This window comes from Ceratotherium simum, chromosome 24, assembly GCF_057802395.1.
Source record: "Ceratotherium simum simum isolate JZ-2026a chromosome 24, ASM5780239v1, whole genome shotgun sequence".
Taxonomy (NCBI): Eukaryota; Metazoa; Chordata; class Mammalia; order Perissodactyla; family Rhinocerotidae; genus Ceratotherium; species Ceratotherium simum.
Window position 1 is genome coordinate 42,544,945 of NC_141923.1, and position 14,811 is coordinate 42,559,755.

The 14,811-nt window shown below is 41.6% G+C and overlaps 1 protein-coding gene across 5 annotated transcripts in view; it reads right to left on the minus strand.

Moving 5' to 3' along the window:
- The window catches only part of DAAM1 (dishevelled associated activator of morphogenesis 1), a 160,580-nt gene that overhangs the window by 18,435 nt on the left and 127,334 nt on the right, over positions 1-14,811 (minus strand). For all 5 annotated transcript variants that reach the window (XM_004426204.3, XM_087448432.1, XM_014784275.2 and 2 more), the window contains 2 exons: positions 9,560-9,666; positions 2,506-2,590 (listed from right to left, as the gene is read on the minus strand). In XM_004426204.3, the coding sequence (XP_004426261.1) occupies positions 2,506-2,590; positions 9,560-9,666 (192 nt within the window). The remainder of the gene's footprint in view (positions 1-2,505; positions 2,591-9,559; positions 9,667-14,811) is intronic.

A 14,811-nucleotide genomic window follows, 5' to 3' on the forward strand; every position in this document is an offset into this window, starting at 1 on the left:
GTTCAAATGGTGACAGTGGGCAGGCCAAGTGTCTTCTTGCTCTTCCTCAGCGCAAGGTGGGAGGAGGGGATGCGGTGGGTGGCAGGACAAGGAGAAGGAAGGAGGAGGGAGAGGAAAAGGCTTGTTTTTCCTACTTGGTTTGGATTTTTACCTACTGGGCAAGGACATTCAGTCCTAGTCTCAGGGATTGCCCCTCCCCCTAGCCGTGCAGAGCCCACAGGCCCCTGTTCAGGATAACACAACCACTCTCTCTCTCCTGTCACTTACAAGAGTACTGTAAGAGGCACATGCTAACGGCTCAGTCCTTCTCAAAGCAGAGCCAAGTAACAGACTGTGTATAGATAGTTTGGGGAGGAACGCAGAGTTAGACAAACACTTGAGAACAACAGAAAGGTATGCATTCCAAGAAAGAGGCATGTATTGATCTCATCTGAGATCTGAGCTCAGCAGATAAAAGCAGCAGGAGAGGAGGAAACAAATGTGGCTCAAATGCAGATCACAAATAGCGAAGAGATGCTGGCTCCAGCGCTCGTCTGGGAAGAGTGCTGTATGAAGGAGAAGGAAGCAGAGGGAGGCGGGGGAAGATGGGGGAAGACGGAGGAGGAGAAAGAGCCTGGGAGATGGGCAGAGCGCGAGACACACAGAATTACCAGGAGATGCTTGGCCAGATTCTGCTTCAGTAGACTGATTTTCTTACTTGTATTTATTTGAAGTACATTCTATTTGCACTGCAAGCCCTTTTGGCAAGATTTTGAAATCCCTTCCCTGAAGGAGGAATTTTGCTGGATGCGATTTCACAGTAAACAGATCTTGTGGAATTTTAAACATACAACCTTGTCGATAGAGGCTGAAGGGCTAAGGACTAAAGCAGCTTTTTGCATGGTTCTTCATCTGCATGGGCAGCTTCTGATGCAGGCAACTAGAGTGCAGGGTCACCTGGGGGCCAGGAGGGGCATGGGAGGCTGGGCTCCACTGTCTCGGGGCAGAGACTCTGTTTTGACTGGTGTTCAGAGAGGGAGGGAAGAGTGTGCAGAAGAGCTATAAAATGCTCTAAGAAATGAATTTTAGGTTTAGGAATTACTTTTAAACTATTCATACACAGAGCATCCTAACAGACTTCAAAACATAGTCATTAACAATTTTGATAACTAAATCAAGCCTTAAAAGGACAGCATGAAAAGTGTTTCTACTGCTAAGTGTGAGGGTTTCACTGAGGACCACTGCTGATGCAGAGGCCTCAGGGAGGGGCAGGTTCATGTAGGGATGGGGACACTGCACACATCGCTCCTCCCTGCTTTGTGTCTGAAGCCTTTTAGGACATCAATGAGAACCACGGAAAATTCTCATCTGGACAAACAGACCCTCCACCCGGAGCCAATTCACCACCCAGGATCACTGTTAGTGGAGCAAAATATCCTTTTCCTCTGCTCTTGGCAGCTGAGCACACCTACAGACGAGACCTCAAGTTAAGCCCAGAATCATGATTGCTTGTGTCCACAGCTGACCTTAGGTGGACCTGGCTCTAACAAACCTGGGCCTCTTGATCAAAATATGATTCCATCCCAAGGACAATGAGACGACAGACAGAACAGTCTTAGAGCATTTCGAGACTGTCTCCATGAAGCACAGACAAATTTAGGCCCAGACCAAGAGACAGAAGATAATCCCTGGAATATCTGCTAGTTCAACAACACTGTCATTCGGGGACAAGTGAACGAAGCTGCTGAACCCCACATAACATGGTTGGAGCAGCTACACAGAGCACGTCATAGAAATACTGCGTGAAGAGAGGCTGGGGCACCACACTTGACTTGCTGCCTGGCCACGGAAAATACAATTATCCCCAAATACCAGGGACAAGGCTGCGTACTGACTGCGTGTAAATGTATCGTGTACTTGCTAGCCCTGGCATTTGAATTCACTGCCATTTATGGCATAAGAGGAGTGCCATACAACTTACGGAGACAAGACTTAGCCCCAAGAAATTTCTGCCCCACCTTATGACACATACGAGTATTTCAATGTAGATCGAAATACTAGGGGTTTCAGTGGCTTCTGTGATTGTGGGAATGGTGAGCCAAGACCAAGATGCAAATTGTATTAAGGATCTAGCAATGAGTCAGTTTACATAGTCCTGTCTGGGATCTCACAGTGCTACAGAGATTCTCGATATTCCTGTGAAAGATAGATTTTTCCACTAAAGCTAGTAGATTTATATGACCTACTAAGGCATAATAACTTAATTGCAGCATGAGGGACAGAATCTGGCATTGTGGGTCTCAAGCATTTGAAAAACTTGTCACTTTCCTTCTCACTCATCATTTTGAGGAACAACGAGAGAATAAAGTCATAAAGTCTCCTCGTAGAGCTCCATGGAACCTTGGTTCAACCTCTGCAATTCAGAGAAAAGGAAATCATCTACCAACAACAACCAGATTTTCTCAATATCCCACTTCTTGCTGAAAGTCAGCTGTCACTTGTGCTCCGAGACGTCTGGCAGCTCACCTGTTCCAACATGTCCTTGGGCAGATCTTCCTGCTCATCCATTGTTAGAATTGCCCGTTTGATTTCATCATTGGATAATTTCAACCTGGAGAAAGAATATTTTATTTTGTTGTTAACAATATTGGCTTGAGTATTAAAATTTAATGCAAGATCATTCATTTTGCTACTTCAGCTGCTGATTTTCAAGTACTATTTTTCTCAAAATCTCTCAGTGAAAGCTTATTTCCTGATGATACTGTACCTAAAAATAGTATTTTGAAACTGCTTTAACATTCTTTCAGGGCTTTGTAATGCTCTGCTGACACAGAGAACAAAGCTGTTATGTTCTATCGTTTAGTTTCCTTAAGCAAGGGATTGAAAGATGAGAAATAGGGACAACACCCATACACAACCATTTTAATATATAGTATCCATGAACGGCAGGTGAAAGAGGAAAACTAAATTCTTAATTTGATTATATGTCAGGAGTGTTTAAAGTTTGCTGTCATATTAGAAATGGATTTTAAGGTTAGAATCTATGTTATTGTTTAAAAATTGAACAATAGTTACTATATAAAAATGTACAAGCACTTCACAGTTAAGGAGTTTTCAGATAAGTTATTTCACTTGAGCTTCAAAATAACTATGATGGTCATTATTTTTAATAGAGGGAGAACTGAGCCTTAAAATGGCTAAATTATTTGTCCATGGTCAAACAAATAGAAAGTGGCAGTATCAAACACAAATCTGACTCTTGGGCCCCGTGGCTTGGTGGTTAAGTGAGCGCGCTCCACTGCTGGTGACCCGGGTTCGGATCCCGGGCTCGCACCAACGCGCTGCTTCTCCGGCCATGCTGAGGCCGCGTCCCACGTACAGCAACTAGAAGGATGTGCAGCTGTGACACACAACTATCTACTGGGGCTTTGGGGGAAAAATAAATAAATAAAATCTTTAAAAAAAAAAAAAAAAAAAATCTGACTCTTGATTGCTAATTCAAAATTCTTTTTATAAATATGGCTTATCTAGTTAATATCTCATAGGTAAAGACTTAAGCAAAAATGCAAATCTATTTTTGTCTACCATAAATTCATGATTTACTTATTTAATTAAGGATTTCTGTCTTGATTATGTCAGGAAAAGAAAGTGTTAACTATAAAATGAGTCATGAAATTTAAAAATATACTTGTAAAAATGTGTTTTTATTAGGCACAACCAATAGTTTTAACCAGGGCAAAACATCTTAATCAGATTATTAGCTGTAATAATGGAGTCATTCTTTTGTTCTATTTGCACTCATTAGACCTAGACTTACTTTAAAAAATCTTACCTCCTTATAAGCTACTATTAGCTTATAACACTAATTATATGAACATATTAATGTTATTCGATCTGTTCTTCTAGTCTATGACCTTCAAGAAGAATCACCTTTAGGACTGGACATAAAGACATAAACACACAAACATAGAGCAAGACGTGCAGCCTTCATACGTAACGATTGAAGGAAGGGGCTTTGGCATCAGAAAGGCTGGGTCCCAATCCTGACTCGGGCACTTTTTGGCCAGTGTGACTTTGGAAAAAATTTTTCTTAAGGCTCAGTTTCCTCATCTATAAAATAGGAATAATAACAACTACATCAAAAAAGAGTGTGTGTGCGTGTGTGTGTGTGTCTGTGAACAAGTGAAATAATGCACGTGAAGTGCTTAGCACAGTGCCTGGCCATAGAAAGGGCTCAAGAAACTTTACATATACTCGACAAGGCAGACTTTTCTACATCAGAAAAAAAAAAAAGCAGTGCTTATGTAACCTTAATATTCACGTGCAGATCTTTGAGCATTAAACAGTGCTTAGTAGGCTTGTTGTGAACACTTCACAAAGGACCCTTGTACCCACCATTTCACCTGAGTTTCTTCTCTTTATACAATACCCATTTGGCCCGGTGTATTAAAAAAGAATTAGAAAACATGGTGATAATATTTGGCAGAATCAAATGATAAGCTGAAACACTCAGGATATAAGGGTATGTAGAGCACACATGGTCACCCGTGCTCTCACATGTAAATGAGGGGGCAGGGGTGGATACAAAGGCCATGCGAGGAGAAAACAGCACAGGGTGGAGCGGGACGAGACACGCTGTACTCTGGACACCTCTGGCTTGTCCATTTCTCTAGATTTTGACATGATCTTGTTAACACCATCCATCCTGCTATTTAAACTGAGTATTGTTTCATGTGCCAATGAGTAGGGAAGGGAAGGAACAAATTTCGGAATCCTATTGTACTACTACCATTCTCTTCTATTTCATGGTTTCAAATCCAAATATATCATCTAGGCAATGGGCCAAGTTGTCCATGTTCTAAAATAAGACCCATTCTATCACCTAGTCCGAGTTTCGGAGCCATCATAAACTCCCAGGCTGTGGACAGCAACCTCGGACCGGGGCAGACTGCTCCAGATTGTTTTGGTCATTCTTGGGACAATCATTGCCCCACGAACATATTCACCAGAACATCATCATGGAAAACCCCCAAATTCAAATGGAACAATGTAGCCAAGTTGGCATGGGTAAAACATTTGACAGGGGAAAATGTGTATCAGGGTCTCCCTCTCCCAGCCCTGGGTAGCCCTAGCTCCCAGACACTAACAGCTCTTGAGTCAGGTAAGGGCGAACACCACGGGGCGGCCATGCAAGGCCAAGGAAGAGGAACATTAGGGAAGGCTGAAACTGCCCCTAATGAAAACCAACTGGCTGTGGAAACACCTATAGTATATAAAGCTCCGCTTATAAGAAAAAAATAAATTAGTTCTGTGTCCCTTTCACACTGAGCTAAAGAAACCACTTTATGGTGTAGATCTGCTGAGTCCTTCTGTTTTGCATTTGAAAGAAAAGGAGTTGAAAATCAGAGTGAGTATAATACTTGAAGTATCAGATTTGCATTTCATCAGCTGCCCATATGGAGCGCAGAAGTTCTTGCTTTTGAAATTGTATATATTTATGCTCCTCAACCCCCAGAGGCTGTCTGGACTAAACATTAGCTCCAATTCATAACAATTTTGGTTTCTCTTAATGTGGCCCGCAAAGAGACTTGAGACTTTAATGGATGGTACTTAAGAAAATCTACCTGTCAACATACTGCCTTGCACGTGGCCTGCTGGAGCCGACAAAGAAACCGTACCTTTGGCGAAAGAGGAGAAGGGCACGCTGCCCTCCGGGATGGTTCTATAGGTTGCCGAGTTCTTAGTATCATCTGTCATCCACAGAATGAGTTGCTAATCTCTGTAATTTAAGGACCCTACCAATTCTAACCTTTTAATTGCTTTTAAAGCTTGGCAGTGTTCTGGGTGCTGGAGGGTGACAACTTTTGAGACATCCACTTCAACTCTCTTTACAAGGCAGGAAACAAACGGACCATTTTAAAACAGTATTTAACACTACCTTGCTCTACTCAAATATTTCAAAAATTTGCCAAGAGAATTGGAACATCTAGGCGTAATTAAAATAAGTTAAGGATGAATGGCTACATCAGCCGTATCTCTGCTTCAGTGGATTTAAGCCAAATCCGCCTGCTTTAAAGTAGCTTTTTGTGGTTTACTATACCCTGGCTACCATGTTAAGTGAGCATTTGGAAAAAAAGTACGGCAGAACACTTCATAAAAGTGGATTTTAGGTGGGTTCATTTTGCAGTACAAACCAGCTTTCAAGTTTCTTTCTGTCTTATCTTTTTTTTTTTGGAAAGGAGAAGTCGGTTTTAGGAAATAAAGCACAGTGAATTTTAAATTGCCACATGTCGCCTATACACAAGCAGTAGGAAAGCTGTTGCTCACTCGGTCAAGGGCCTGAGGAATGGGTTCCCATCCTGAGGCACATCATGTCCATTCCACTCTCTTCTCCAGTCTGTCAGAGGCAGAGTCCCTGGTGGCCTGGAGTTTCTGATTCAAACGCACACCTTCCAGGCAGTCTCTTTCCAGGAGCTGTGAGTGACCCTGGCCACTCACTCTGTGAGCCCCATGCAAAGAACCTCCACTTCCTCTCCTGCCTGGCCCAGGATGGGAAGGGCGTTCCTTCTGCCCGCCTTCTCGGCTCTAGGCGGGGCCATGGCAGGTGCCCCTGACCAAAGGGTCCATTAACTTTTGCAGGGTGAGGGGAAGGAAGAGCTTTAAAGGATAACCACACACCGCAGACGTGCGCTCATTAAAATACACCCCATGGAATATGCCACAGGCTTTCACTGTGGTGGAATCTGGTATAATGACTGTATTGCTAGGTGTTAAATTCCTAGTCAGCAAGAAAAGAAACAGAAAGGGTCGCCAGCCTTTGGGAATGAAATAAGCAGAAAAGAAGAAAGATAGTAAGTTTGGAAAGGTAGGAAATCTTGACATCAACTTGGGAACGTTCCTATTCATTGTCCCCACGCATAAAATCAGTCCCCCGAGTCCTACTGAGGGTTTCCTCACCTCTCTCAATTCTGTCCCTCATCAGGTCTCACCTGGACGACAGAAAGAGCCTCTATCTGATGGCTGCTGTGCTTCCAGCTCTCAACCCCTTCCAACCTATCCTGCTAATGCCGAAGAGATCAAACTTGGAACCTTATTAAAACAAAGTGTTTTCCTCCTGAACAATTTGCACCAATTCCCAATCCCATGAGTATATAAACAGGCCACTAGCTAAGCGGCTACCACATGCAGGCAACCTGCCAGGGGCTGCCATGCACTAGGTCTAATTCTCACAAGCCCACTGCAAGGCTACCACTTGCATCATCTCTACTTTACAGATGGGGAAGGCATGGCTGAGCCTGGGCTGACTCTGCCCTCGCCAAGGCTGCAGGCAGGGGTCTCCGGCTCTCCTGCCTGGCCTCACACGATGCAATCAGTAACGGCTGTAACTGCAGGGCTCTCTTTATTAGCTGTGCTTACATCCCTCTGGAGCCTTTGCTCCAGCTGCACGCCTCCTGGGAACTGTCTCCTGCCCCCCCCGCCCATGTGACTGGTATCACCCTTCGAGACCCACCGTCTGGTGCCCCTCTCCCTCAGCTGAGCCCCCGTCTCCTTCCAGTCAGACCACTCTTAGGAAAGGCGGAGAGTGACAGCGAGGTAAACCACTCACTGGTTAAATGACTAAACAAAAAACAAAATAAAATCAAGTCTGCTTCAATTCTTTTACTTTTATCACAGCACATGCAACACGTCATCCCTGTGCTTTCCTGACGAGAGAGTAAAACTATTGATCATGGAGCAGAAAAGCAGGTGGGACTGAAGCCACTATGGGAGAGAAGGTTCTAGCACCTGATCAATAAGGCTCCATTACCATAAGGTCTACTGGGACTCACTTTGTTACGCACAATACACTTGTTAATTATGCTCATCGTAATACTATATATTCATTAAATTGGATTTTAATAGATAATTTAACAGCTACGAGGCAAGTCCTTAAAATTGTCTTCTAGAGAGAGTTCAGAATCATTCAAGTTCTAAGTCACCTTAGGCTCTGACACTTTTGCAGTAACAAGGCAATTACATACCACAAATATGAAATAATTCCTTCAATAATGGGACGGGAAATTTGCCAGAAGGAGTTGTAACCTTATCTATAACTAGTGTAATTACCCTGGTTGGCACCTGGTGCTGAGAATAATCCATCTATGAGGAACTAGGTCAGTTTTTACTCCTATGAGCACTTAAATACTATCGAAATTCAGAGTGCTAGATCCCTTTGTAAAGTTATTTTAGTGTTCATCTAGACTGCAAAAGCACAAAATATAGGGAGAAATTCTAGGATTAATAAAAAAACTTCCCTCAAATTTTCAATTAATTTTGCTATTTAGTAAGAATGTTATTTGTAAAAAGAAACTGTAACAAAACAAGTTGTATACACTACAGAAGAAAAATTAGTAGATCTTCAAATTACTTTCAACGGTATCTTCATGAGCATGTGTTCAGGGAGCAAAGCGGGGCAACTACAAGGCCTGGGCATTTACACAGCTTCCAGCCAGACACAGAAAGGAAACGCTAAAGGGATGGCTCACGTTACCTTACTATTTATGTTAAGATTCAGGGATCTCACTCAGCTTCAATTTCTCTTGCACTAAAAGCAACTTTTGCTCCTTAAAGTAACATCTATCTGGCTAACAATCAAGCTCCCATGCAGAACACCATGCAGTGGCTCTTTGTGTTAAAAGAAACTCACTCAAGACCATCTAAAAAGTAAGGACAACTACTTTCCCTCTTTATTCTCCCTGAAAGAGAAGTCACCTTACACCAGCCTCAATGCATACACAACATTCTTTCCAGAATAGAACCAATGTGACTTATACATAATGCCCTGAAGTTCAGGATTCTTTACATCTTCATTCACCTCCTAAGCATTGGGTACTTGCCTAATGTGAAGGTCCCTTTTAGAGAAAAGAAACTAGATCCAGAAAAGCTACTTGAAATATCCAGGATGACCTAACACATTGCTTGAAGCTACAATCAGATTCCAGGCTCCCAAATTTCCTTTCTTCTTTTTCAAGTTCCACGGCCATGATGGTTCACTAATTATGAGGAAGATTTCTGAACAGGGCTGGACTGGATAAATTAGCATTTCACTGAGGTTTGAGATTTACATAACTATTTAGTCGTATAAAAATGTTCAAAAAGAGCATGAAACCATATAACCTTGAAGTATAAAAAGGTGACTTTAGAAAGCAAAATAAAACAAAGCTTTCATGGTTGGTGCTGATTCTGTGACAGTGTTATTCAATGGCCAAAATATCTCTAAAGCCAGGAAGTACAAGCAAAAGTAAAGACCATTTTACAGGCTCTCTGGGAAAAACAAACAAATGAACATTGATTTGGAATGTTCTGCTTTTTACATTTCGGAGTCTGTGGAACTTAAACTCTAAGTAAGTAGGTGTCCAGCTCTGATACATTCCTCTAGGGAAAGTGAGCACCAAGGTTCTCCTCACCTTAAACAGAAGAGGGTCCAATGAACCGTCCCTCAGCAGAGTCCAGGGAAAAGAACAAGTACAAATGTGAGGTTTGGAGCCACATGATAGAAAGGCTGGTCCTACCAGAAATGTTTATTCAGTATCAACAATACCTCGAGAGAAGGATGTTGCAGTTCTGAGCTCTCCGACCATCAATCACCGAAAGCTCTTTGACCTTTAGTTTGGAACTCAGTGTGTCATCGATGGCATCTGCTTCTTTCTATAAGGAGCATGAAAGAAATCCATCAAAGTCAAACAGGGACATTCCATCTTCAGATACACGCTCCTTTATGTTTTCTGTTTACACACACACATACACACACACACACACAGACAAAGCTGAAATGGTGAGGAGGGGAGTATAGGGAGGTGGTGGAATTGAAACAAAGGCTAAAATCTAGCTGACAAAGGGAAATAATAAGAAAAGCTGACCACCCACATTTAAAAAAGCATTGTTTGGAAGAACAAAGTGCTTCTAAGTGGAAGATCCTAAGCGTGCATATACCCTCCCTTTGTCCCCCAAATCCCTATGGCTAGCAGACAGAAGAACTGTCACTGTGAATCAAGCTCAGCTGAGGCTTGCCACTGCCTGTCCAGCCATTTGCAGGGCCCATTCATCCCAGAACCATTTGCATCCTGAGCACTCAAAAAGCTGAACAATAAAACCTCCCAAACGTCTTCATGTGCAACAAGAAGCTCCCGAGCCCAGATGGTAACTTTCATTACCCTGGAGCCTGATGGACAATGGGGAGGGGGCAGTTCAAGGCATTAGTTCAATTACTTAAATTAACAATAAAACACTACTTGTATACTCTGCTGCTATACAGAAAGCTGTAAGCAATAATGGCCAGTCATAATTTATGGTGGGAGAGGCATAAAACAATTATACATAAAATCAAGGTCAAAGTATAGACTAACTTGATAAATAGCAAGTTTGATTTCATTAGAGGTCAGGATTAATTTAAAAAATAGATCATGGCACTTTAAAAATGTAAGGAAACCAAAGAGCTCTGGAACTGTATAACAGTCTAGGAAACAAAGATGATATGGAGTTTATAATAAGAGGCACCCTGTGATCAAATTTTAACTGTCTCTTGTCGTGCTGAGATTTCAGGCATACCTCTAAATATTGAGTCACGAGTTGAGACCCAACATGGAATTACCCAGACATTGCATGACACTGACTGAAAAAAATGGGCTAACCAGGACATTTTGAGCTTACAGTGAGCCAAGGAGGTGTACTAAGCAGGGTTTAGGCGGTAGCTCACTTACCTGCTTGGAGTTACTGTTCACAAAGAAATCCTACAGCCATGGCAGAGGCATGGAAAAGGCAAATCAGATATATGCTGTTCAGAAATTAGAGCCACCAATGGGGGAAAGTCAAAGCAGGGGAGGAAATCAGTGACACAGGGTAAGAGATGACTTATGCCCCTAGGAGCAGCAATGAGAGTTGATGGAGACCAGAGTGCCTGGCTGAAGACACAATGAAGAGCCCAGTACTGAGCATTCAGGGTAGAGAGAGAAGACAGCATTTGCTGTACACAATTTCCAATGGTGGCAAATCAAATTCAGAAAAGAAAGGACTTAAAATACCCGAGAGACCCAAGTTAGGAAAGGAACAAACCCTCTCCGAAAGGACCATTGGGCTCCATTTACTCAACATGATGATTTTCACTTGAAGCAGGAAAGTCATCAATTCCATCAACTTAAGGAAACTACTCCCATTGTCATGTACTACTAGCAAAATATGCTTTTTTGGGGTGGAAATAATCTGTCTTTTTGTGTCATAAGGAAGGATTAAGAAAAGATAAAAGACAAGTTCAAAAACCTAGGTCAGTAACATTAACCCTCAGTACCACCCAAAGAGTCCAAACAACGCCTGTGGGTGCTACGGACAGGTATGAGGAAGAAGACAAAACATGCAATTAAGAGACAATGAGTGATTCATGTGGTGTCCGCCATTGGTGGCCCTGTCCCAACCGCCTCGGGGCTGTCCAAGCACACAAGGTCAACCGTCTCTTCTGGAAACAGTTCACGGAAAAGAGCTGGAGCAAAGACGGGCAAGAGGAAGAAGTAACTGACGTGTTATAAGAAAGCCAGAGCTTTCTTTGCATACTTGGCCATGCGGGAATGAATAAAGCTTTTGGTGCGCAAAGCAGCCCAGCTTCCAGGCCGACTGCTCGCACAACCAGCATTTGCTCAGCAGATTCCTTAAGGCCTCGTGGGTCCTGGCAGCACTGCCAAGGCCACTTCTACACAGATGAGCTGCTTCACATCATTCTTCTAGAGGGAAACAAAATGTGTCCTTACCTTGCTCCTCCCATACAAGGAGAGATTGCTTTCCCAGAAAGGCATTGAGAAAACAAACTGATAACCACAAGCACCCTTTCTTCTCCTCTGATGTCACAGTTTTCTTTTGTCCCTCTTGTAATTAACAAGTTTTCTACTCTGAAGCTCCTTAGGACTCTTTCTCTGTAAAAGCAGTTTCTCCTTTCAAGGGCAGAAAAAACTATGGTGAAGTGAACTCCATGAGGTTATCTTACCCTACCTTCCTCTCTCAAAGAGACACATTGCTAGTTGAATTTAGATCCTGCTCTCACTATCTGCCCTTCAAAGAAGAAACTTCTATGAAGTTCTCTGGCAACTCATTCTCCATAAGTTCCCACTGTCAGGAAATTAAGACTTCTGACCTCTACTGTAGTGGGGTATGGAACCAGGCAACTATTAGTAACTAGGTGTGTGGCTTGGGGCTCAGTCTCGCTATCTGTAAAATGGGGTTGACAACCGGCTTATGACTGTGAGGACTCAGTGTAATAATGCACATAAAGCATTTTGTATAGTAACTGACACATAGTTACGAGCTCAATACGTGGAAGTATCATACAATTCAATTATCTTTCAAGCTGATGATCAAGCCCATTTTTCCTCCTATTACCCTGCTTTCAGCTGAGCTGAAGAACAGCTGGTCACTTGTAAGCAGTGCCAGCACTCAGTGTAATAATTACTAGCTCAGTAACATATCCTACCTTTCATGAGGGGAGGAGGAGGAATGCCATGGGAGAGTTTGGTTAATTGTTAGCCTAAGATTCCCCTTCTTTAGCAGTCCTTTAACCATCACATTTTAGATAAAATCACAAAACTTATTAGATGGGGTATGTTAAAAATAATGATTCCCCCAGGCCTATTTCAAATAAGTTAACATTCTTTTCGAAACCTTAAATTATTCACTAACTGGCTTGGGCCAAACATGATAGAATCGTCTCTATTTGGCTCCACCTAACAGGATGTCTGAATTTTCCAGGTGATTTTTAGTGTAGGGGTTAGGGCTTGGAATATAAATAGGAAGTTGGGACTTGCATTTTCAGGAACCAGTGCTGATACATTCCTATAGATCGGGTTCCACAATGAAATGATGAATTAACACTTCATTGATAATTATAACCCTTGCATGAATGGTTCTTAATCTTTTTGACGTTGAGATCCCTTTGTAAATCTGTTAAAAGCTGGGGATCCCTCTCCAGAAAAATGCTTACACAAATATCTATATAAAACCTTGCAGTGATTAACTCTACCATGGAGTCCAGCTACCTTATACTTTGGTCCTAAAAAAAAACCATCACTTACAATTTTCTCTTCTGCTTTCATGTGCCATGGCTAAGGACCAAGATTATTGAAATAAATATCCTAAATCATAATAATTTTTCAATGTTAAAACTAGATATAGAGAATAATGAAAAATATAAAAAGAATAAAAAAGGAAAATTGTAAGAAAATACCACTGAATATTCCAAATGGGACCCCAAGAATGACTTGTATATTACATATTAGCAGGAGAGGTCAGACTTTGGAGCCTGGAATAGCAGTGACTGTTTCATAAACCAGAGCAGAGAGGCTTTGAAATGTTAAACTACTGCCCCTAAAGAAGGGTGTCTTCAGGCAAAGAGGAGGGAGGAGGAATGGAGACAGTGAGCTGTTAATTTATTGCTACAAAGATACGACTCCCTTTAGGTAAATATAAAGTTCATTTCCTCTGTCCAACTGCATGGATAGGGAGAATGAATCTATAACATCTCAAGATGAAAATTTCCCACAAAACCAGAATGAATATTGTTTAATTGCATCTGAAATAGTACTACTATGCAATGCGCTACATTATGTATAAAATAAGTCTTTTGTGGCTGGCCTGGAAATCATGTATAATATAGTTTCAATGAGAAAAAGAAGTTCTGAGATTCAAGAAATTGCCTTCCAAATGAAGTTCTGGAATGTGAGCAGGGGAATAACTGCACGCTATTAAATTCCATTCCATGTGGCACATAAGCTTACATAATCAGCTCTGCACACCTTTGATATCCAAAAGGAAAAAAAGAAAAAAACAGAAAGCCCTGAATAGGAATGGTCTTATTCTTAAAACTGGAGTTAAAGAAACTCATTACAAAGCCTGACCTTCACAATGAATAAAACCATGGTGTAAGAACAAAGTGAATCTGACAATTATGCCACTTGTAGACCTGAGTGTGCCACCTGTTCGGACACGGAATACACACTAAGCCATAATTTTATTATCTGTGAAATAGGAATATACCCACCTCACAGAGTTGGTGTGAGGATTAAATAAAAAAATAAGTATACGAGCTCCTTGAGAACTAAATTTTAGGGTTGATGAGATTGGGAACTACGTATACTGTACTCAGCACCAAAAATGTATGAATACTTAATATTGATTAGCATCTTTTAGTCTATCTTATGGCTATTTACAGATTTTCCTCATCTCTGCTTATATACTATAAATTGCATTGTAGGTCTGTGCAACAGTTTAATACATTTGCATCCTGTGAAGGACTTCATATACAAAGCAGACAGTATAAATATCCATTCTGATTTTAATGATATAATAATTCTCAAATCATTGGGGCATATCTTGTGTGTGTGTGTGTGTGTGTGTGTGTGTGTACATATTATATAATTATATAAAATCTTTCCTAAATGTCATTAGTCAGTGTTCATCTAATTATACTAATCTAATACTGGAGATTTTTTCAACATCTTACTCTGTGTAGTGTTCCTGTTGCTTGCATGCAAATAATGGTATTCATGTGTTCCTCTGCGTCTCTGAGAAATTTACTTGGCCAAACAACCGGCTGAAATCCAGAAAGTTGCACCAGGGTTTTATAACTCTGGAGGGAAGAAAGAGGAGACACCACAGAAAAAATAGGCTCCCAGTATTCATTTGGCAGTGGAAAAGAGAGCATTTCAAGTGTGATGATAATTATATAGTGCACTGCCAGGACTAAAATGAAAATGCACAGGCCTTTGACATTGTCATTAGTCGTGAGACAACAAGACATTCAATGACAGGCACCTC